Genomic DNA, 26,054 nt, shown 5'->3' with positions numbered 1-26,054 from the left:
AGAAGTCACAGAGGCTCTCTGGGGTTTTCATCACCAGGAAAAAAACCTTCTAGTGATGATTAAAGATGGCTGCCGACATACATGCACAGACAAAACGTTATCTACCTGGACAGAGTTGAGCCTGCAGTAGCCGTTGAGGGGGAAGCGGATGACGTGCGTGGGGTCCTGGTTCCAGCCGGCGTTCACCGAGTTGCACATGACGTCTCCAGTCTCGGGGAAGATCTCCTCGATGAGCACCTTCTCCCCGCTAAGGGCAATCCTCTCACCTAGGTCAGGCGTCACCCGCACCACCAGGCAGTCACAGGGCTGGGCCGTCCTGCGCTGCTCCCTCTCCTGCTTCCAACGCTCCAGCTCCTTAATCATGGGGGACAGCTGGTAGTACCGAGCCTCCTCGTACAGCAGGTGGAACTCCTGGATGGGACAGGATAGGGAACATGCACAAACACTCAAATCCAAGTAATTTTCATGTCAGACCTCTTTGTCCTTTTCACGCCACTTCGATACGAAGTGATTTTCTTAGCAAGATAGGAGAGCATTTTTGCTAACCCTAACCGTTTCCCTAACCTTAACCTCAGACTCCTAACCTGCTACATTAATTATCCTAACCTGCTGTGTAAATTCTCCTAACCTGCAATGGAAAAATCAGTTCTGTATCAAAGTGGCTTTAAAAGAGTGTATTTTATAGTCCCTCATATTAATCTCATGGTATTTCCTGGTTACAAATGATCCCGGTTAGGCCCACATTGAACATTCAAATATCTCAGATTGAAGAATGATTCAGTCTCCAGTTGTTTACAAGAAAGGCCTGTATTGTTTTTTATTACCATGCTAACCATGGCCATAGCTACAATCAGCCAGTCACTCTCTACTGCAACAGTAGCTGGTGACAGGGCTGAGTAATCCTCTAGCATGTTGTATTGAGCTCGACTCTATAGAGGCCTGTGTCAGTGAGGCGAGGCTCAGCGAGCCCAGGCTGCAGTGATGTGGGATGGGATGGTACATTCCTATGTGCAGACAGTCTAGCTGCAGCAGATTGCCTAGCTGCCTTCCCCCCTGGGCTGTGCTTGCTGGGGGCCATTTGCCCCTGCGCTCTTGCCTCTAATTTCCCACAAGACCAGATGGCACCATCGTTCAACACTACCATAGAAAATATCAGGAAGACTGAGGAAGAAAGGCAAGCTATTGGTAGTTAGCTAACAGAGGGGAGGTGAGGGGAATATATATGGGAGAAGAAGTGAACATGAGGATAATTATAATATAATCCATGGTTGATTTTTTTATGCATGCTTTACACAGAGGGGATTTTATGGTAATGTCTAATAGTGGCCCGATGTTAAGCTCTGATATCACAATTTTATATTGTGTCAAATGAGTATTGTAAATGTGCTTGCAAAACAATCAGTAATTGATTTAGCTACCAGAAGCTCTAACTGGAAATTATACAAAGGTAAGTTGCTACATTTATGGGTGCTGCATTCCTAAAAATGTTATTTGATGTATTTCCTGTACAAAGGGTAGGTCGAAAATACACAGAGGTTAAGATAACGTCGTCACAAATCTTGGACCTGCGCTCATGCTAACTAGCAGCAGCATTGCTAACTAGCATAGCTGGTCACATTGTTGAAAAGAGCTTTGGGATATTAGAATCTTGTTGTCTTAACAATTGTCATCTTCAACCTAGCACAAAGGGAAACAATATTTCCCATGACATAATGAGTTGCCATACCCTCCATGTATTTGGTCGGTATCAGGACCTTCTAATCATTCTCTTTATGAAAGAATCTGGTTCAAGAGAAAAGTTGATGATCGCAGTGTATTATAGTCTTTATGCACTTCTAAAGTAAGTTAGGGTTTGTGCAGAGGAAAGAAAGAGAGTGTGCCTGTTTCAGTCTGACTGCATCATCATTGGCTGTGGGTGTTGGGTGCTGGGGGTGCTGGGGGAACCAAATCTAAAAAGAGTTTTCCCTCGTCTCTCCAGAACACTGCTGGGTACAGAGTATGGTACAGCAATAGCAGCAAACAGCATATTATTAACCCTGTCTGCCTCAGTCAGGATGGAAGAAATAGCCACTTTCAAATCCCCCTGCATGAAAAACCCTAACATGAAAAACCTTCTGCTTCTTTAACCCTCATTCGACCCCCCATCTGAAAACCAGGAATGGCCCAAAACCAACTCTAGCTGAAGCAGGCGGTGACGCAACACATCTTAAGCCGACATTCTAATATTTAATATTACAGAATGTGAAGAGGTGGGTCGGTCAGTTTTTTTCTCAGCCTTCTCTAGGCCCTCCTCACTGCGCCTGACAAAATACATAAAGAGACGTTCTCCCTTAGGGGTGCTCTCTGTATCGAAGTGTAGCTCCTCACCCTTCACAGGTCTGAAGCCACGGATGGATGTGTTTTTAACAGGGGTCTGTCTGCGAGGCACTTTAGTCATCCTGAGCCTGAGCCGGGCAGAACAGAAAACAACAGAATAATCCTAACGTAATTCTGAAGTGAGGATGAGAGGGGAGACAGGCCCAACAGCTCTGTCTTGGCTGTATGCTGCCAGCTCCAAGAGACAATCTATCCCACAATCCTGTGTCCAGACAGGCCGGTTGAGCTCCAAAATAATGATCCGACCTGATCACCCACTGGCAAGGCAACATCGCAGGGAAGGACGGAGGGAGAATAGAGGGAGTTGGGGGAGCAAAATAGAGAGATGGGGAGAGAGCGACAGAGTAGGAGCAGACAGAGAGAGATTATCTTGATCCAAAACAGGAACAAAATAGTTTTTACAGGTAATTAAACCAACAAAATTAGAAGTTACCTTCTGCACTGTCATTTGACATGGATATGGCAACACCACTGACCTATATGCAGTTATAATGAACAAGACGATAATGAATGTGAAATGGGAAATTAATTAGCTGTAATATTACAATAACACTTTGTCTAGCACTATGAGTGACTGAGAAATCTAATATAATTGTAACATGCAAAAACACACCAGAATGGTTAAGGACCATCACCTAATTTGACTGAGCATTGCTTACACACCTTGTGATTCATTGTAGTCTGAATAATGTCTGAAATATGTCATGTGGAAAGCACATTAAGGGTGAATATTGTATCACATCTACTGATATATGCTGAATATTTGTTACTATACTGCTAAGCAGGCTTTCACATTGATTTAGCTAAACACACAGCATGTTGGCTGCCAGCAGCAGAAGAGACCCAGGCCTGGGGTGACGCCAACACTGATTGTGTTCAGATAAGAACATGCTCAAGTCCTCCTAACCATATTTGCATTTTTTCACACAGAGTTCACACAAATTGAAAGGTATGCAGATCAACAGAGAGAGAGAGAGGAGGCTGGATGATGCGAGTGAATTCATGTAATGAGTTGAAACAAGGAGGCCCTATGCTGCATTTGTTTGACTTACAGTCATTGGCTGATTGGACTGTGTAGAATGGGAGTGGATGAGAACAGCTATAGCTTCCATACAGTACACTATACAGATCAAACCAAAACCAAAATGGAATTTGCCAAAAATGTGAAGGAAGCTTTCATGTTCTCACAGTTGTTCAGGTCAGTCCCCATTCAGCCATAATGCTTGGCCCTGAGAGTTAGCCAGGGGGATCTGCCTCTCCTCTACTCCCCTTAGCCAGAGTGATGAACTAGTCCAAGCCGACAGGGAAAGACATGGAAGTTTGGGTATAATAGGCTGAACTAAAAGGGATCCGGATGGACAGGAACAGATGGAGCACTGAATATGCTCTCCTTAGACATTATCAACCGCAACTTTACATTTTACTAATTGTGTTTTAGATCGATCAAAGTGGTTATATCACAGAAGATTTGGCCAGAGTCCATGATCGATCGTTGGCTTGAATCTTTGCTCTGTTACTAAGTAGAATAACTTAGTAACAATAATATGTGTATATTTCCAGAGCCGGTTGTTTTGCTAAGCCAAGCGCATCCAGGAAGGAGTCTCCTCATGCGCACTCTGAAACAGGAGACAGGTGTGTGCAGCCACAGTGGGCTAACATGGACCAAAGTCGCTCCAGTTTCCCAGATAGAGCACTGTATAAAAGTGTGTGTGTGTGTGTGTTTGTCTTTCTGTAGACATCCCCTACAATACACTCCCTCCCCACACATTCCCCTCTGTCAGACTCAAGACCACATTATTCTCGCCCTGTCTAGTATTCCTACTTCCCTCTCAAGCCCAGTTCCTTTAAACTGTCATGGCACTCTATTGAGAGCAGGCAGTGGCTGGGAGACTGGGTGGTACTGTCAGACTGGAACAAGTGGAACAGGGGCTATACAGCCTGTTTCACCTGGCCTCACCTCTATAGAAATCATTTTTTTTGTGAGAAACAGCTCTGGGCTTTGGTTCACATCACAGAACTATGTTATGTTTTAGACCGAATTTTCACCTTTCCTCCACGGTATATTACATGTTCAGTCTGGGATCTTAAGCACTTACAAATTGTAACATATTGTACAAATTACATTAAAATATATATATATAGAATAATTTGCAATTCGTAACATATCAAATTCAGAATTACTGGCTGAAATGACTCAATACCTTCAAAGCATCACTTTAATGATAAATTGGTGGGGATTCATTGGATCTGATTTCCAATGTTTTATTCATTTAGAAAATGACTGCTGATATTGAATGTGAATGTAATGTTAATAATGTTTACAATATAAATTGATAGATAGCGAAAAATAACATCTTGGACATTCTTCTCAGATGAGAGGGAAGTTCAAACTTTGAATCAATCATCTATCCTTTGTATATTTCTACACTGTGTGAGTTCCTACAGCGCAGATACTTTACACATGATGCTATGGTGTGCAAATACAAATCATAATGTACCTTGAAGTCATCTGGGAGAAGCAGTTTGCAGGTCCTGAGGAAGCTGAGAATGTAACGGAATATTTCTCCATCCCTGTCGATGAAGTAGTGCTGCTTCAAGCTGTCCAGCACGATGGGCTCTGTGCCATTAAACAGACGGCTGATTCTGGAAATTGAAACACACACACATATAATGGAATGAGGTTGAGTTGAGCGGCTGCCTTCAAACAATTACCCTCCATTTATTTTTTCCATTTTATTAGCTCTAAGTCTGAAATGTATTAGCATCCTGGTTGAAACAAGGGGCTTAAGGGACATTTCCTGTGTTCCAGGCCTGTTTGAAGTGTCCCTTCTGCTGTGTGATTAGGACAACATACAGTGTCTCAGCTGGTACAGATATTAATGTTATGGGTTCAGTTTAAAGCTCTATTACTAAAGGCCTAATAAAACATTTAACTGGGCTTTGCTACAATGAAATATGATATATGATTCTCTATAGTGTTTGAATCCATGATGCTCTGATGCTCATACTCTGATACCTATTAGTGTTTTAAATACAAATGTTCCACTGAATTATGTATTGATTTGGTTCATTGTTGAAAACAAGTAAGAGCCCAAGTGTGACTACTCCACCTCGTGCTATTCACTGTAAAAATCAGCATTCACTCAAAAAGTAATTTCTCTAAAATAACTGATGCAGGTTTCCCATTAGAATGCAGAACAACAGAGGGAAATTCCATGAATTATGGACATAACTTCTAAGCATCCAAGCATCCATCCATAGTCGGCCTCTCAAACTGTAACCAGGAGTGAACAAGGAGCCTGGCTAACACTGGAAAATGCAGTAATCTGTTAGCTTTCATCCTACCATATACTGTCGATACGATGCCTTGAGATATGGTTGGAAACTACACATTTCTCTCATCTCTTGTGAGGTTGTCATGGTACAGGTGTAAGATCTTACTTTGATCACCATGTTGCAGGAGAACTTTCTTGCAATGCAGGAAATTAAAAATATGTAGTGTATTTGACGTTTACAAAGGCTTCTGAAGTTTGTAATTTCCACTTTTAAATTTCAGACTTGATTTTCCCTTACAAATACACTTACACATCCCTTACACAATCCCTTACACATAATAATTCACATTTCCTGTTGCTGCAGGATTATTTTCCTGATGTGGCAAACTGGCCCAAATTAAGATCCTGCATCATTAGCTACTGTAGCTCTCAACCATTAGTTGATTCATTTCACCTCAGATCTGCACTAGGTGATAATAGCTATAGACCTGGAAGGAAGAGAAATAGGACTTTTATGTTGGTCATTTTAGAGACATGATTGACATGGTGTCTCTATCACTGTTTTACTTAAGTATTTGTATGTGTCACTCAACAGTTTTCTGTAGAAGTGGCAGTTCAGAGTATTTAGAGTAACCTTTAAAATGGTTTCACTGAAACATTTCCCTCCTCTCTCCCAGAAACAGCTCTTGGCAGAGAGAATGCTTCTCTGTTGTCATTGTTCTGATGTAATCAGCTCTTTAATCATGCTAACAGCTTTTAGGTCAGCTGAGTACAGTCAAACCACAAAGAAAATCACCAGAATGTCTCATTCTCACAAGCTGCTTTTGCCCAGTGACTGTTAAATCCTGTTATAAGACATAACACAAGAAAGAGAGATGCTATGGGAATCTCTACACACATACACAGCTGTATTACATGTGAGTCATTTAGCAGACACTCTTATCCAGAGCACATTACAGTAGTGAGCACATGCATTTTCATACTTTGTCATACAGGTCCCCCATGAGAATCAAATCCACAACTCCAGCATTGCAAGCACAATGTTCTACCAAGTGAGCCACACGGGACCATTTTATAGCTTTGACTTTATAGTTTAAATTTCTAAAGCGAATTGCATTTACTTTCCATTACAATCCTTTACTTTGTAAAGACACACACAGTAACTGTATCAAAGGGCTTCATCAGGTATAGACTGAATCCTATCATGTAGAATTTGCCCTGTTTTTCCTTTCCTGTTAACTGTATAAAGAGAGCCAGTTCAAAGATGCTCTCCCTCTCTTTCTCTCCACTCACTTTCCCTCCCCTTCTCGCTCTCTTTCTCTCCATCTTTTCCCTCTCTCTTTCTCCCTTTCTCTCTGAAAATCGATGCAAAATGCTTTATAAAAAACCAATACTCATCTCCCTGTTATGCCCGAGGTGTTCCTTTCTCATATGGTCTTGCAATTCTTCCAGCTAGAATTTCACCATACCCCTCCAGGCTAACTCTGTTTTTCATCTCCACTTTTTTAAAAAGCAATTAAAATGCTGCCTGTTTTTCTTTTCTTTCTTTCTTTTTCCCTCTCTCCATTTCTGTATCTCCCTCAGTCTCAGTGTTTCCTTTTGGTAAATCACCGATTGGGGGCCCTCCGCACCTGAAAGACGGACCCCCGCGCTCACCCAGCTTTGTTTCTGTCATGTCAGACAGGTAGAGAGCTATACACCATCCTGCCTGCCTGCCTGAGAGAGAGAGAGAGAGAGAGAGAGGGAGAGAGAGAGAGAGAGAGAGAGAGAGAGAGAGAGAGAGAGAGAGAGAGGGAGAAAGACGGTGATAGAGAAAGAGAGAGCGAGAGAGAGAGGGAGAAAGACGGTGATAGAGAAAGAGAGAGCGAGAGAGAGAGAGGGAGAAAGACGGTGATAGAGAAAGAGAGAGCGAGAGAGAGAGAGGGAGAAAGACGGTGATAGAGAAAGAGAGAGCGAGAGAGAGAGAGGGAGAAAGACGGTGATAGAGAAAGAGAGAATGAGAGAGAGAGAGAGACAGAGAGAGAGAGACAGAGAGAGAGAGAGGGGCAGAGTGGGAGTTTGTGAAGGACAGGATCATCTCTGATCTCACATCCCAGCGGTGCTGAGTAGAGGCAGCGTGGTTGAGCAGGCGGTAGGTAGGCATCTCATGGACCCACACATGTCAGACTAACAGTTTAGAGTCTGAAACTCATGGCTAGGGGTGTGGGTGGGTCAAGACAAGTGCAGCTTTTCACTCTCTCCAAAATGAAAGACCTGAGCTGTTTTCAATAGATTCCCAATTAATTCAGACATACATTGCAGGACATCTTACATATGTCTGTAAAAACAAATGTCCAGAGTGTGTTTGGATGAATGTATCAAACCCAACTTCAAGGGTGTACACTGGCTCTGTGAATAGATTTACAACTGGGTAGGGAAGTCCATTGTCAAGTGTACACAGAGATTAAAACTGAAGGTTCAAATATTACTGAACTCTTGACTATTTCAAACTTTAATGAATAAAGTTGTTCATGTGTAAAAGACATTCATAAAGGGGAGTAATAGTGCGTTTGGAGAGTGGTATATTGAGTGAATGTAGAACAAGTGGTATAGTAACACACTACAGTGGTTTCCAAACTGTGGGGGGTCCACCCTAAAAATTAAAAATAAATTGTAGAATGCAATTTTGAAATTGGGTAGTGCATCATCAGTATTCCTCTTGTCATGTCAGTCATTGAATACCTTAGAGAGATATTTATAACTTGTCAGAAATGTCCAGATCAACTAGCCCATGTCAGCTAATGTTTTGTTGCCCATAGATTTTGTTGTAATGTTCGACTCACTGAAATATTACATCAATACACATTAGACATGGCAAAATGTGTAGAATTGCAATCAAATTAGATCAAATTATACCAGAAAAAATGTTCTCTCCACCAACAAGAGGAGTGTGAACAGTTTGTGTCATAAACAGTGCTTGTGTCCATAGAAATAGACATGGGGGGTCCCGAATGCTGGAGGGGGGCATAAGTGAAAATGTTTGTGAACCCCTGGCATTGTAGACAGTACCAGGGATGGCTGCAGGTAGTTAGAGCGTTAGGCCAGTAACCAAAAGGTTGCTGGTTTGAATACCCAAGGTGATCTTTTGTTTATGTTTTTTAGCTATACTATATGCCATCCCTCATAGCTAATGGAAACAAGAGAAATTGTCAAAATAAGCAATAACTTATGTCAAGGGTCATTTCAAAATAGTTTCCTTGTCTGTATAATATTCTTCTCATTTACTTTCCTCAGTCTCAGTAGAATGGAGCTCTGACGCTTATCTCCTTAACTGTGAACTCCCCAGAGCGGGTATCAATGTTTGATGACCTCTGTCCCTTACTGCAGTCTGTACAGAGGAAGATGAATACCCAGACATTAGTTACTAGACTAAGTTTCTCTACGCACTCTGCATTATTAACGCAGCAATCTATTAAAAGTAATCATCAACTTACAATTCTTTGAACCTTGTTCTTTAATTGTTATGTTTCAGTGGATCATGAATGGCGGACTAGGACTAGACACCTCCATGCACACCACACCGGATGTCCTCTATAAAGACTGCATATAAGTCTGGTTACTGCAGTGTAATTGTTTTGCTTTCTGTCAGCCATTATCCTAATTCACACAAGAGGGCTCCTCCTCCACTGGCTCCAGAGGAAAGTGAACCCCTGAGGCAGACTGTGTGGAACACTGAGGAGAGAGAGAGAGAGAGAGAGAGAGAGAGAGAGAGAGAGAGAGAGAGAGAGAGAGAGAACTGGCTCTCACATACGCAGTGGTATCCTGTCATTACTTTTACTGTAAAAGCACTGCTACTCCTTACTATACAGTATGTATGCTACATTTGTATGGCTTTTCACCCTTGTGTATAATGTATATGCAATGTGTAACATCATTATGCAACATCATTATGTGAGGTCAGTGAAGGCTCCTCAGAGGAGGAAGGGAAGGGCCATTGTCCTCAGTGAATTTCAGAAAACAGAATTTCATAAAAATAAAAGTGGTAAAACATTTAAAAAGTTATTATTTTTAGACAAAACTATACTAAATATATTCACATCTCAGCAAATAATTGATTAAAACACACTTTTTGCAATGAAGGTCTACAGTAGCCTCAACAGCACTCTTGTAGGGTAGCACAACAGTGTACCCTGAGGACAGATAGCTTCCATCCTCCTCTGAGTACAATGACTTCAATAAAAAACCTAGGAGGCTCATAGTTCTCACCCCCTTCCATAGACATACACAGTAATTATGACAACTTCCGTTTAAGTTTAACAGTTTTGAACAAATTCATTTCTCCCAACATGAAGGAGAAGCAAGAGAGAGATAGAAAGAGGGATTTCATCATTTTCACTTTCAATATCACTTACTTAGCTAGCAAATGCAGCTAGCTAGTTTAGCCTAACACAACACTGGAACTCTTCCAAGTCAAGGTAAGCTTTTGATTTACTCATGTATTGCCACTGGGGCCCGCCAGTGTAAGTGCTAAACTGCTTACTGACTGTACACTGTAACTTTACTGCATGATTGTAGTGGGTTTACTAACGTGTTAGTTCTATTAGCTATGTTGACTATGACGTTACTTTAACCTAATATGGTGACAACAATGTAGGCTGTGTGTAGAGGTTATGATATGGTTTGGCTTGGAAAGTTTTTTTCACCTGGTCACATACAGCTGATGTGTTGCACATTGAAGTCCACAAGCAAAGGGACTTCAATGCGCATGGATGCGAGAAGGATCAGCTATGAAAAGCCAACTGACATTTACTCCTGAGGTGTTGACTTGCTGCACCCTCAACAACTACTGTGATTATTATTATTTGACCATGCTGGTCATTTATGAACATTTGAACATCTTGGCCATGTTCTGTTATAATCTCCACCCGGCACAGCCAGAAGAGGACTGGCCACCCCTCATAGCCTGGTTCCTCTCTAGGTTTCTTCCTAGGTTTTGGCCTTTCTAGGGAGTTTTTCTAGCCACCGTGCTCCTACACCTGCATTGCTTGCTGTTTGTGGTTTTAGGCTGGGTTTCTGTACAGCTGCTGATATAAGAAGGGCTTTATAAATACATTTGATTTGATAAAATCTGGCTGCTAGGAAAGTCAACTGTGTTTTTCCCATGATTGGAGGGGTATTCATTCTGCCGATTCTGTTGAAAAACGTTTCTTAGCAAACAGAACGAAACGGGGATAAACATATCTGAATTTGTCCTATAGAAACTCTTGTTTGCAACTGTTGGACTAATGATTACACCCTAGATCAGCTAGATGCAGGCAAGAGTGTGCAAGGCAGTATTGAAAGTATCACTGTCTGTCCATGTGTCACTGTCTGTAGCCTCAAAATGTTCTGTCGACCTGTGTGCACCAACGTTATAAACTTTCATTCATAGACTAGGTTGTAGCAACCTCATGATGGGTATAGGGAAAATTTGAGTATCATGTTGTAGCCTAAACCTATTGCTGTAACATTGAATTTGGTGATTGGAATATGAATGGTAGTCATCCAATATGCTGTAATACAAATAAGGCCATGTTCATTAAAAAAAACGTCCTCCCTCATTTTAAACGGCACCAACCGCCACTGTGTGAGGTACATGGTTGTGTAAAAGTTACATGATAAATAGTATAAACATAAGTGTAAAACAACACAGAATAATTTGCATAATGTACATCCAGGGAATATGTGTGGCTGTACAGTGAGTGTATATGAAACAACCTGTATTTGAACATCTGGAAAGTCATCCAAATATATCAACTATTGATTTACTGAAATTCTAATGTCATAAAACGGTGGGTAATATGCACATAATGCTAGTAATAACAAAAACGTTCACTCAGGTATTGTGTACCTGCAGTGTCTGGTCCTGGCTTGCTGTCCAACCCTCTTAAATGAACCAAACACACAGCTTATAGCAATGACAGACATGACACAATAATACTAAGGATAAACAATGGCCTATTATAGGCATGGAGATTTTCTCACAAGATAAATCATGCTGGTTTAGGGACATAGAAAACAAAGTGGTTGACAGTGATTTCCTGTCAGAGCTGTGTGAATATCCAAGACTTATGTTGATACATTTCCTCTAAGCATTTCCTTAGATCTTCCTACAAACTGATGTATGTTTACCTTGGCTTAGCTGAAACTCTGGCTTCTAGTAATAGCAATTGACTTGGGCATGTAGCTCATGGAATATATAACATAGGGGGTAATTTCTATAGAAAGCACGAACTAACTTCAGCATAAACTATTAGCTTTACTATAAAGTGGAATGGCTGGTTTTTAGTTGCAAATCATTTGGACATGGATTAGAGATGGTTTTAAATTGGTTTTGTTACTATAATGGGGAAATAACAGCTGACATTTTCTCTCTCCATAATGTACAATTCAAGTGCATAAACCTGTAGCATCACTTCAGTGAATGAAAGAGTCAGCAACTGCAATTAACAAATGTCCATGTGTTATAAACATGTTATAAACAAATACATTTCAAATGAGGCCATATGGAGGTTAGGCTATCCAATATACAATATCAAACTAGAGAGAAACAATCATTAAAGCAATCAAGTATATCACTGATATCAACAACTTGTAATGAGGGGTTTTGGAGCATCATGTGCTAACAAAGTGTTACTGTGCACAATTACTTATTTAAGTTTATGGTGGTAATCATTTTCAAGTACAATATGTATCAGTAGGCTACACTCCTATACTATTATTATTGTTTATTAAACCTGCAACAAAAGCACCTTGGGTGGCACATCTTGGTACTGTGGATAATAAACGACAAACACATTTCACTTATTGAATGAGAATATCAGATTCCTTACCTTGAGTCTGGGTATTTGGTGAGAGTAGCCAGGCTACTAGTATACATGTGTCCCCCGACGTCAATGTGAACCGGAGCATTCGATTTTGTCAGTTGAGCCGGTAGAGGGATTCCTTGTGTGGACATAGGAGATACCGGGGACCGGGTCAAAGACAGTCGTGACATGCTTCTTCCTTCCTGAAAACAAGTAAATGGAAAAGCCATAGACATCATAAATTACTCCGGTCTCCGGAAAGTCTGTATCTTCCACCAGTGCGATCCTGAGCCTTATCAGATCACTTCCATGTCTGTCTGCTCGCATATTTAGTTTACAAATTATTGCCACCGTTCTAATGAAGTATGTTTACATCTTTTCATTCAACGCCGGGGGGCAGGATATGAGGATGATTATTACGGCTCCAGAAAGAGGAATGCTAGGTGTCAGCCTCTAGGGGGATAAAACAAACTGCAATATTCTAATTAAAGGTTGTGTTATGTGTTAGACGTGATATGCCCAGACACACCAACCACCAATCTGAGAATACGGAATCCAGGGCATTTGTTCCCGATTAACTCTGTTCCTGAACCACACATAAGAAAACACATAAGAAAACATTCACCCCTTACAAGACTGTTGTGTTGTTTCTTTATTTGAACCCCACACAATAATGTCCTATACATGGAAATGAAACATTTAAAAAAGTTACTGGTGCTTTAAAAATAGCATCTCATATCATAGGAGTCAAGTTAAATTATATGTATCAAACACTATAAAAATAACAGGACCAACCAAGATGTGAAGACAAACTACTTAATAACTCTATAATATCTGTCATGTACATGGTCAGGGGTTTTAATTATTTGCTCGGGAATCCTCCAATGACCTTTTAGAAACGTGGGCACGCTTTTGCCACATGTTCAACCAAGAAAGGATGCAAGTCCTCAGGCTGGTGTGTATATTGGGGATGTTGGATGGAAGGCATGAGAAACATATGACCACTTCATGAATGTCAACTATCCGTTACATGAATCCTTCCCAAACTAGGTAGCATACACTGGGTTGGCGCGCTTCAGGCCACAGCGCAGTCCGAGGCGCATGGATACAGTTCGTCAGAGTTGGGTTAAACAATGATGTAGGCTATTAAACAGACATGTGGGTATTGGGGATCATAGTTGCGTAGAACCAATCACCACAATCGAATTTAATTAAGATTGATCAAAATAACATGTTTTCCTATGGTTATTTACCTTGTAATTTGCTAAAATTACGCACATGCCTGTCAATTAAATCCCAACATCTCAACTCACAAACGTTTAATTAATATCAGAGTCAGTTTAATTGGAAACAGATATAGTTAGAAAATGTCAAGCAACTTACATTAGGATATGGTTTCATGAAAAAATATATATCCATCATGTCTGCAAAAATGGCGGGTCGCTGGAATAAACTAAATTATTATAATTTGAAAGAAAGGCATTTCATCAACTAGTTCTTCCATGCAAGAGCACATTTACTAAGCTTTGAATAAAAGGTCAACAGAAGGCCGTTGTTAGGGCTCATTCAGCCCTTTGCTCCAGGCGAGATGCCCTGGGGCACAAAGTGTTGTTGAAGACTACAGAATGTTCCAGGGTGTTGCCCGCCTCGCTGTGTACACCACCAAGCCTTCAGGAATAATGATCATTTAATACGACGCTGGATGATACATTTCAGGCCCCAGTGAAAGAAAGACTTCAAAAGACTTAAGAAGTTTTTGGCGTATGAGGCTATCCCACCTCTTCATTTAGCCATGGGCCACAGTAACCAATACCGATAATATTGTTGGGGGAATATATACCAGATAGGAGGCGCGCACGCACGCACGCACTCTCTCTCACACACACACACACACACACACACACACGCACACACACACGGTTAAAATGGGAGGAGTTGACGGAGTGGAGGGTAACGTGAAATATTGGAAAACATATTATTTTATATATATATATATATATAAATAATATGTTTTCCTATATATATATATATATATACTATTATATATATATGATCAATATGGGGGGCAAAGATGAACATTATTAAAAGGCTATAAGCCAATAAACTCGATTCCTTTATAGTCTCACAAGAGTTCTCAAATAAAAAAAGACAAATACCGGAACTATTACCATTGACTCGTTTGAATGAGATCAACTGACATCTGCTCCGTGGCTTTGTGTTTTAATAGTTTCCTATTGACCAACATTCCAGCTGTAGTAACTCTAGCCAATACGCGGGTTTTAAACGTTCACAAGAGTTGGGTTTCACTGTGGGCAATGGTGTACCAAAGAAAGATATTTGACAATTGCACAAAGCAAAGATTAGAATGTGCGTAATTGTTATAAAATCAAATAGCCCAAAGAACATGCACAGTAGCAGAGATCCATAGTGTATCCACTTTTGCACTCTTGAACACAGTTTACATGGATGCCCACGGATAACCAGATGCACAATATGGCGTCTTACTAATTTCTACCAATATGAAGTTATGATCCAGAGAGGTTTGATACAAAAGCGAACAGTGCGTAAAATGAATGCGTAAATATGCCAACAGCATCAATAAACAACAAGGGAAAGACAACAGCCTAGACAAACATTCACACCTTTCCCAGGCTGGACAAAACATAGCCCTACTACAAGTAAAGTTATTCCAAATTACCTGGTGTTGAGTATAGTTTGTTCGCTGATACTGTAGGCTATCATACCATGAGGAAATTCCGTATCTTAATATGAATTTAGTCATACCGTTTCAAACATCGTAGGAGTCCGAGGGAATCCGTGCCAGTTTATATCAGTCCCAGCTGATGACTGCGTTCCCCTTTTTCACATGCCCCGAGTGTCGTAGAACTAGAGTGCCATCCAATAGCTGACCCAAGCATTCCTCAAGTAGAATCCGCTCCTTTGGAACGAAACTGCCAACACTGTATCCACAAACTGTTCTAAAACATGTGAATCTAACAGTGAAGCTACATTGATTTAAAAGAAGGGTCGCTGTGGCTTTAAAGATCTATAGCTGATGCTGGCTGACTTGCTCAGACCAAGCTCTGTCCACAAAAGCGGCACAGGAAGAAGCAAAGCAGCGTTCTTACCTTATACATAGAAGAGACCTCTCCTTTCTCTTTTCGGTTCTTATTTGTATACAGTTAAAATTTGAGTCGGTCAAATCCTGCTTCGTATTTTATCTTCTTGGATGCCCTTTTTGCTTAAATGATACTACCGGTCTGTTATGAGAAGAAAGACAAGAATCCTGTCTCTAAATAACAGAGCAGCGTTAAAAAGAATTCTTGCTCCGGGCTGCCCAAACGCCTCTGGGGCAAGGATTAGGCTACAATTAGCTATACTCGCACCCAGTTAGATTTTAAAAACGAATAAGTGATACTCTCTCCCTGTTACAAAAATGATGTATATGACCAGATATAATAATTCATGTCAGATTTTTCGTATTTTCCGGTAAAAAATATAGATATATCAGCCCCCGTAACGGTTTAACGTTCTGGTTTGCGGGGGGTAAACGGTTAAGTGCTATTCAATATCAAGCAAGTGTCACGTCGCTCAATATATTTAGAGCAGGAAAAAAACAGATTTTAATCATTGTCATTTCGTCTGATGTAAAAATCCCCCAGGCATTTCCAGCTAGGCATACATTTCCATTCTCCAGTTAAATAAGTAAAACAGGGCACGCTTCTCTAGTCGTGTACTTACAGCTATTATAAAGGCACACTAGTAACTTGTTGACAAAGTGTCAATAAAATAATCATATGTAGATTTCCTTGGATACTTTTCATGCGGCGATTTTCCCCTGTCCCTTCTCCACTAATGTCTCCAGTAGTAACGCCAAATGTCCTGTAGGCCATTAAAACCAAATGACGTCTATCGACATGCATTCTGCTATTGCAGAAAGCGCCCTCACAACCTGCCTCCAGCTAAACGCGCCATTTCAATTATAGCACAGGGCTAGATGGAGGTGTCTGCAGTGAAGATTTCCTATGCAAACAGCGAGGCAGGCTGCTAGCATAGCTAGAAGATTTGACAAATTTACCTAAAGATGCATTATGTTAAATTCATTTTTTTTTAATGTTATATAAAACGCTACTATGCCCCCCAAAATATAAATCAATGTTGCATCACACTTATAGTAGGCTGAAAGGCACCCTGTGGAAGTCAAAGTGATATCTCTTTGCTCTTCCTCCTTCCTGTACAGGTGCTCACATAGGCTTGTGATTATTTATTTATTTGCGTGTTTGTTTATTTGCGTGTAAATAACTGTGAATAATTTATGTTGCACTGAACACGGTAATTACTGTAGGACTACTGTCGAATCCAGACACTCCACCGCGCTCAGCTATTTGGTTTCTTGATATTTGGCGCCAACCAGTGTGGGAAATGATTATTGGTCCAAAGAAAAATAATAGTGCAGGAATACAATAATAATGTGAATTCGATTGCAATAAGGGCTGCATTTGGTACTCCAATTTATCTGATTGATCGAATTAAAACGCGTCTCATAGAGGAGGGGGTTCCAGGTTCATGTCTGGTGATTGCCGTGCCAAACTGAACGGTTATAAGAATTGGAAATAAATCACAGCTGCCTTAGGAAGCAGCCCCCCTAACAGGGCAAGATAAACTTGCCCTCTGGCATGCATTTGTTGTCTTCAGGAGTACAAACTGGAGGCAAGAAGACAGGATTTTTTTCTCATTAAAGTAACAACCCTGCAGTTAGTTCAATTATATGAAGTATGCAGGGATGTTGTAAATTTAAAGATTTAAATAGCTTACAAAGTTGCCCTGGGCCCCATCAGTTAATTTCCTTAATTTATGGATTTTAGCTGAGTGTCTGATGTGAAAAGGAGAAGTAGGTCAGCTTGAAGATTTGCATGTAGTGTAGACTTAATACAGGCCTCATATATGGCCCTCTTGACCACTAGAATAGCAGATTAATTCATATTTGGAGTTCACACACCAATAACAGTGTCAAAATATTGTAATTGAGTCTGTAAACTAATCAAAATGAGGTCATTTTTAAACTAGCAGTGTGTTTCCTGAAACAATAATTGCTTATTTATTCAGTGTGTATCAGTCCAACCTTGAATGAAAAAAAATCGCACCACTTGACCACTTAGTGAGCTACTTGTAACACTCATATTTGCAATGTGTCAGACACAAACATAATCTTCCTTTTGATCAAATGAAATAGTATTCCCTCCAAAAGCCTACACACTTCACGTATTTAATTCAGTAAAATTAAAGTAGCCTACAATTACACAAAGCAAAATGAATATTAATACAGTGCCAGAGACAGTACTGTGAATTTACTCTGCATGATAGATTCTGAGTGCAGTGTACGAACACCAGGAAAACAGAGAAAGAAATAATGAGTCAGGATTTGCTAGGCCTGTTGGAGAGATCATATGTTAATGTGCTGTATGCATTCATTCATGACCCTATAAGAATAATAAGAGCCTTGAGGTTTAAACCAGGTGTCACTAATAGTGATTCCCAAATCGACATGTTGAGGACTACAATATTGTGCTATTCTATTATCCAGCATTTTGTCCCTTTTGTAAAGGGTTATGCCTGGTTTGTATGATTTCCTAGACCCATAACAATATTAATTTGATACAGTGTTTATGTGTGGTTTTGACACGTGCAGTAATTGGAATGCTTTTTGGTTCTGGTCTGTACAAAAGGTAAGTGAGACTTTGCTCTTGGGAGATCCATTTGTATGATGTGATGTGGGTGCATGAGTGCACAGGAATTACAGCATCCATCTAATTTGCCATCCTCTGCACTCAGCATCGTATAAGCATATGTTTGATTGGATGACATTTCAATATCGTGTACAGTGCACCAGGAAACATATTGTAAAGGCCCTTCCATTATTTCAGATGTTTAATGTGCGTCTGCATTGAGGGAAATAGTATTTGATATCTTAGAGGGACATTGAGAAAACTGTTGACATATTTGTTGGTGGTACTCAAGACCACATGAACCTGCTGTACTAAAGTTTAGAAACATCCTGGAGACTTCAGATCTCAGTCAAGGTGTCAAACCCAGTCTGCTATACTGTGACACACTCTGTATGGACACACTGCATGGACATCACCTGAGTTACAGCACCAATGTAACCGGCAGGGTAAACCTGGATCATCGGTATAACACAAGTCACTAATCTGTTTACCATTCTGCTCAACTGCCTTTCTGCTCCTGTAATGTTCTGAGAGGTGCAACATAGTACTACCTGCTAGGATCTTTGAAACATTTTCAAGGTAATGCATTTGAATATTCAGCCTGACCACATATCACACATTTTGAATTGAAGCATTCTGTTCCTTTATGCTTTAATGAGGGTCATCGAGTGAACCCTGTAACTATATGAAACACAGAAGAGGAAACAGTTTGCAGTCGTACTCAGCTTATCTAAATACCTGCTTACTCTTCACAACTGTAACCTAACCCGAGTATTGCACCCCTTCTCGACACTCCTCTTTTTCCCCTGGCAAGTGTGGAGGAAGTTTTAAAAGAACATCCAGAACTTGCTTTTAGTAATATGCATGCTTTATGGAGTCTCGCTCCTGTCAATTGCTCCATTTCTCAGTCATTTGACATTCTGCTTGATGTTGGCATGTGTCTGAGGTGCAGCAGCGACACTCATTGTTCATCATTTCAAAGGCAGTATGAGAGGTGTCAGTTTATTAATAGAATTTGTGGAATTGTGTTGCATATAGACAGATAGAGACACCTTTTAACAGGCACACAGTGATTCCCCCCAAGTCCTAAATGCTGGCAATTAAGTTGGGAAAAGTGCAGAAAAAGGGAGAGTACTTTATCCTCTGTGAGAGTTTGATGCTGCTGTTGAATGTCAACTTGCAGACTAAACAGCATTTACTTGGGGTGGATCAAAAATGCAACATGCAATTTATTGTCTTGAAAAATGCTAATAATATTTATGACATGTATTGGACTTTACCCTAACCCTAAGCATAGCTTCATTACCACATGCTGGTTCATCCCTAACTCTATTCTCAACCCTAACCCTAACCATAGCTTCATGTCCACATCCTGGTTCCATCCTAACTCTATTCTCAACCCTAATCTTAACCATAGCTTCATGTCCACATCCTGGTTCAACCCTAACTCTATTCTCAACCCTAATCCTAACCATAGCTTCATGTCCATATCCTGGATCAACCCTAACTCTATTCTCAACCCTAATCCTAACCATAGCTTCATGTCCACATCCTGGTTCAACCCTAACCTTAACCCCAACCCTAACCCTAACCCTAACCCTAACCCTAACCCCAACCCCAACCCCAACCCCAACCCTTACCCAAACCCTAACCCTAACCCCAACCCTAACCCCAACCCTAACCCTAACCCTAAACCTAACCCCAACCCCTACCCAAACCCCAACCCCAACCCCAACCCCAACCCTAAACCTAAACTTAACCCCAACCCTAACCCTAACCCCAACCCTAAACCTAAACCTAACCCCAACCCTAACCCCGACCCCAACCCTAAACCTAACCCTAACCCCAACCCTAACCATAACCCCAACCCCGACCCCAACCCTAACCCTAACCATAACCATAACCCCGAATCCAACCCCGACCCCGACCCCAACCCTAACCCTAACCCTAACCCCGACCCTAACCCCGACCCCAACCCTAACCCTAACCCTAACCCTAACCCCAACCCTAACCCTAACCCTAAACATAACCCCGACCCCAACCCTAACCCCAACCCTGACCCCAACCCTAACCGTAAACCCTAACCCCAAACCTAACCCTAACCCTGACCCCGACCCTAACCCTAACCCCGACCCCAACCCTAACCCTAACCATAACCCCGACCCCAACCCTAACCCTAACCATAACCCCGACCCCAACCCTAACCCTAGCCATAACCCCGACCCCAACCCTAACTCTAAACCTAACCCCAAACCTAACCCTAACCCCGACCCCAACCCTAACCCTAGCCATAACCCCGACCCCAACCCTAACCCTAACCATAACCCCGACCCCAACCCTAACCCCAACCCCAACCCCAACCCTAACCCTAGCTATTCAGCTATTCCTGTTTTGTTTTTACCTTATTTCTATTTTGACATTGTTTGGAGAATCTTTTTCATTTATGTCAAGTCTTGATAGAGAATCCTTTTTAGTGCCATCATGTGGTCTATAAGACACTAATCACAGGGGAAAATGTTCAGCGATTCAGTTACATCTCTCATCTGTTCACCTTTGTAGATGATGTTGCATTTGGAAAGTATTCAGACCACATTGCTTTTTCCGCATTTTGTTATGTTATAGCCTTATTCTAAAATGTATTGAATATTTTTTCCCCCTCATCAATCTACACTAGGGTTGCAAAGGGTCGGAAACAGTGCATTCTTCCATCACATGTGCAGTACACTTTTCCATGTACTACTGATTTCCAAGACCTTACACACTAATGAGATGCTACTGAACCCACACTACTACACTGTCTGAGCCAAAGACTACATGCTTTCCGGTAAACTTTGATTGCAATACTGGATGGGGTGAATATATTTTATATGACATACATTTTTTTTGTTAAATTGTAAATAGTATCATACAGCAAAGTGTGTTTAAATAATTTCTAACTTGTTAATTTCTGCTAGTTAGTTTTTGCTACCATGTGGGCTTTAGCTTGCTAACTGAGGAGTGTTAATTCACCTGTTTCCATACATGTTTCATTTAAAAATATATATCTGACAAAGGAGTTGTTTAATCTAACTGCTTAACTATTTATCTGTACATGGAATTGTATTTGATTTTTTTTACACATTTTTGTCTAATCTTTACTGGAAAATGCCACGTGCACTATCTGATGTGTGGAGACATTTCACTGCAGCTAATGTAGAAGGAAAAGCTGTGTACATTTGCAAATACTGTGCCAAATCATATGTGAAGAATGCAACAAAGATGCAGAATCATCTGGCCAAGTGCATAAAGTTCCCTCAGCGCTCACAACAAGCAACCTCTGACAAAAATCCCTCTACTTCTATTCGAGGTGCAAATGAAGAATCAGGCACATTATCGATAGCAACAGCTTATGGTCAGAGAAATGCTGATGAATATCTTGCTCAAACGGTGTATGCAACTGGTTCACCTCTGATGCTCACAGGCAATGTGTATTGGAAGGGATTTCTGAATGTTCTTCACCCAGCATACACCCCTCCAACCAGACATGCTTTATCTACTAATTTGCTGGATGCAGAGTTCAACAGAGTTCAAGTGAAGGTCAAGCAAATCATAGAGAAAGCAGACTGTATTGCAATCATCTCTTATGGGTGGTTGAATGTTCGTGGGCAAGGAATAATTAACTACATAATCTCCACACCTCAACCAGTATTCTACAAGAGCGCAGACACAAGGGACAACAGACACACTGGTCTCTACATTGCAGGTGAGCTGAAGGCAGTCATCAATGACCTTGGACTATAGAAGGTACTGTATTTGCACTGGTGACAGACAATATTGCGAACATGAAGGTTGCTTGGTCTAAAGTGGAGGAGTCCTACCCTCACATTACACCCAGTGGCTGTGCTGCTCATGCAATGAATCTGCTCCTCAAGGACATCATGGCACTAAAAACAATGGATACACTCTACAAGAAAGCCAAGGAAATGGTTAGGTATGTGAAGGGTCATCAAGTTATAGCAGCAATCTACCTCACCAAGCAAAGTGAGAAGAATAAGAGCACCACATTGAAGCTGCCCAGCAACACCCATTGGGGTGGTGCTGTCATCATGTTTGACAGTCTCCTGGAGGGGAAGGAATCTCTCCAAGAAATGGCCATATCACAGTCTGCCGATAATGACAGCCCCATCAAGAGGATACTCCTGGATGACATATTTTGGGAGAGAGTGGTAAGCATCCTGAAACTCCTGAAACCTATTGCAGTAGCCATTGCACAGATTGAGGGATACATTGCCATCCTGTCTGATATTCAGACTCTGCTTGCAGATGTAAGAGAAGAAATCCGTACTGCCCTGCCCACTTCACTGTTGCTCTAAGCAGAGGGAACTGCAGTTTTGAAATACATCAGACTTCTGCCTGAAGCCCATACACGCCACAGCGTACATATCGGACCCCATGTATGCTGGCAAGAGCATCCTGTCTGGTGCAGAGATCAACAAGGCCTATGGTGTCATCACTACCTTGTCTCGCCACCTTGGCCTGAATGCGGTCAAGGTTCTTGGCAGTCTGGCAAAGTACACTTCCAAGCAAGGGCTTTGGGATGGAGATGCAATATGGCAGTGGTGCCAACTTATCTCATCAGCCACCTGGTGGAAGGGACTTTGTGGATCTGAGGCTCTTTCCCCCTGTTGCCTCCATCATCCTCCAAATCCCACCAACATCAGCCGCCTCAGAGCGCAACTGGTCCTTATTTGGGAACAAACACACCAAGGCATGCAACAGGCTGACCAATACAAGGGTTGGAAAATTGGTGAAAAAAGTGACAGTGAAGATGAGTCTGATGTTCAAGAGGTGGACATTGATGAGGTCAAGGGAGAAGACATGGAAGCCTGAGAGGAAGACAACCAAAGCTTTAGTTTCTATACCTTTTACCGAAGCATGTATCATTTTACCGATGTTTGTTGGGGATCATTCAATATTCCCTTTATTTTGTTTGTCAGTGAAATCATCCCATGTGTCACATGAGTTGATGCTGAAGAGACGAAGCAGGCATGGGGAGTAAAACATTTAATAAAGAACGGACAATCCGACTTTAGGCAAGACGCCTGTCGATTCTGCTGCAGCGAGTGAGCCCGATGATCTAGTGGAGAGTGACGTGGGATGGGAGGTCGCCGAGCCAACCGAGACATGGAAACCTCTCGAGCCAGGCAGGGCGTAAAAGCCCGACGGGATGGCTTAGGCACCCCCAGTTCTATCGGCGGCAGAATCCACCCCGACACAACAACAAAACAAAAAACTAAACAAAAAAACTCCAGGACCGGCAGGGCGAACAAGAACTGACGATCCGGCTGAGGCCCGACGTGGAATGGGCGCCATCCAAGCCAACCGGGGCAAGGAAACCTCTCGAGCCAGCTAGGGCATGGAAACCCGACGAGCTGGCTTGGCACCCCCGGTTCCATCGGTGGCGACCCAGAGCTGATGCCACCATACCAACTGGAACGCCAGTACTCCCCGATGCTTCGTGTGATGGCTGATGCATTCTCTCACATGAGTTGAAGCTGGAGAAACAAAGCAGGTACGGGGAGTCAAACATTTAATAACGAACGGATATGGATATTGGATATGTAATACAGACAAAAACAATCCATTTTTATTTCACTAGGCAAGTCAGTTAAGAACAAATTCTTATTTTCAATGATGGCCTAGGAACAGTGGGTTAACTTCCTGTTCAGGGGCAGAACAACAGATTTGTACCTTGTCAGCTCGGGGATTTGAACTTGCAACCTTTCGGTTACTAGTCCAACGCTCTAAACACTAGGCTACCCGGCCGCCCCGCATCAGCAGGGAACAGAGCAGGGAACAGAGCAGGGGAACTGACAAACATAGGGGAGGTAATAAACAGATGATGAGTGAGTCCAGGTGAGTCCAATATTGCTGAAGTGTGTGACGAGGGAAGGCAGGTGTGTGTAATTGATGAAAGGAGTGTGTGATGCAGGGGAGCCTGGCGCGCTGAAGTCCCAAGGGAGGGAAGAGTGGGAGCAGATGTGACACGATGTGAAGAGTCAACTCATTTAATTAAAGTTCAATTCGTAACTAAATTGTATTTTTTATTTCTAATGGAAGGATTTACTTATGATAAGGTAAAAGGTTTATTTTTCTGTCTCCATATGATATGGTAAATATATCCAATGCAAAAAACATCTACATTTAAATGATATTAATATTAATTTGCATGTATTTCCGTTTATTCCCATATATTCCCGTCAATCCCGTTAATTCCCAAGGAAAGTTTCCACCTCTGAATATTCCCCAATGTGCAACCCTAATCTACACACAATAACCCATAAAGACAAAGCAAAAACTGTTAAAAAAAATCTAATTAGGCAAATTTATCAACAAAAAACTACTGAAATATTGCATAAACATACAGTTGAATTCAGATGTTTACGTACACCTTAGCCAAATACATTTAAACTCCGTTTTTCACAATTCACAATAATTCCCTGTTTTAGGACAGTTAGGATCACCACTTTATTTTAAGAATGTGAAATGTCAGAATAATAGTAGAGAGAATTATTCATTTCATCTTTGATTTCTTTCATCACATTCTCAGTGGGTCAGAAGTTTACATACACTCAATTAGTATTTGGTAGCATTGTCTTTTAATTGTTTAACTTGGGTCAAACTTTTTTGCACTGTATACTACTACTAATAGAGTCAAAATATTCTCGTCTTCTAAGAGAACTATTCTCTTCAATTCCTAATTGTGGGACATGATCATTTTTTAGAAGATGAAGGGACCAATATTAAACAAATACACTTTCCTTTGTTACTGGCTGGTGTCTACTATTTTATTTACAGTAACAATGTGAAGAGTGATGCTTCCACTCATGTCTAATATACATCCCATGCAAGGTGCCCGGTTAATGTTGCCTAGGGGGACAAAATCAGCATTAGGGAGACCCAGAATTGTCATTAGGATGCATGTGTTAAAATGACACCAACCCCCTTACCTCAATTTATACTTTACATTTATGATAATCCATCACTCCACTGCCATCTTCTGAATATTCACAATGTATGGGACGTGTTTTGAGTTCATACAACAGCCAGGGATCCCGTTTCTAACAGGGAATATAATATATTATGTCCCCTTGAGGGCCTTTCTGCTTTCTCTCTGTCTGTGGGTGTGTAGTTCTGTTGTTGGGGCTAGTAATGGCCTAGGACTGAAACTTGGAGTCCTTTTGTTGAGTGTTCAGCCCCTAACTGCAACCAGGGCCTGGGTTTGATGTGTCTTCTGAAGGCCAGCTGCTTTGTCAACACTCAGGCCTCCCTGACACTGTGGGAGCCCAGGGCCCCGGGGCAGTGGGGGGGGGGTCTCTGGGGCCTGGTGAGAGAGAGAGAGAGAGAGAGAGACAGACAGACAGACACAGGAGGGGGGAAGGGTGCGAGTGTGGCCGTTGCCTGAGGCGAGAGGGGAGAGAGCTCTGTACTGTGCAGCAAGCTGGCTGATAGGGACTAGAGCTGCTAGCTGATGACATTTTATGGTCACAACATGCAATCCCACCAACTTCACATGGAAAAAACAGTTTTGCACACTGAACTTGCAACAAATCATCATGTTTTTGTTTCATCCTCATATAGAATATTATATAGTACTACTGTATATCATCATAGTGTTGGAGTTTGCTTTTGTTATAAGGAGCAGGATATTATCATTAGGAAATCCTCAATATCAATTTTGGTAAACAAAGACAATCAGTCTCCAAAACCATCAGTAGCATTCCCAACACTACAGTAAACCTCAGTTACAATAGAATATGGTATGTGTTTTCATGGGCCTGTGAGTCTGTGATGTGTCTCCTTTGAGCAGTGAA

The 26,054-nt window shown here is 41.5% G+C and overlaps 1 protein-coding gene across 4 annotated transcripts in view; it reads right to left on the bottom strand.

The window, feature by feature from the left end:
• kctd15b (potassium channel tetramerization domain containing 15b) overlaps positions 1-16,698 on the bottom strand; it is a 30,314-nt gene extending 13,616 nt beyond the window's left edge. Inside the window, exons 1-4 of one of the 4 annotated variants that reach the window (XM_031831202.1) lie at positions 15,260-16,698; positions 12,503-12,678; positions 4,875-5,019; positions 106-411 (exon numbers count right to left, since the gene is read on the bottom strand). In XM_031831202.1, coding sequence (XP_031687062.1) covers positions 106-411; positions 4,875-5,019; positions 12,503-12,678; positions 15,260-15,271 — 639 coding nt within the window. In that variant the 5' untranslated portion in view covers positions 15,272-16,698. Of the gene's footprint in view, positions 1-105; positions 412-4,874; positions 5,020-12,502; positions 12,679-13,858; positions 14,312-15,173 lie in introns of those variants that run through there. The other 3 variants (XM_020475020.2, XM_031831200.1, XM_031831201.1) reach the window with 3 other exon arrangements.
• Positions 16,699-26,054: the final 9,356 nt, after the last annotated feature.

The sequence above is a fragment of the Oncorhynchus kisutch genome, linkage group LG8 (assembly GCF_002021735.2).
Source record: "Oncorhynchus kisutch isolate 150728-3 linkage group LG8, Okis_V2, whole genome shotgun sequence".
Classification (NCBI taxonomy): Eukaryota; Metazoa; Chordata; class Actinopteri; order Salmoniformes; family Salmonidae; genus Oncorhynchus; species Oncorhynchus kisutch.
This window is presented reverse-complemented; position numbering and strand designations above follow the sequence as displayed.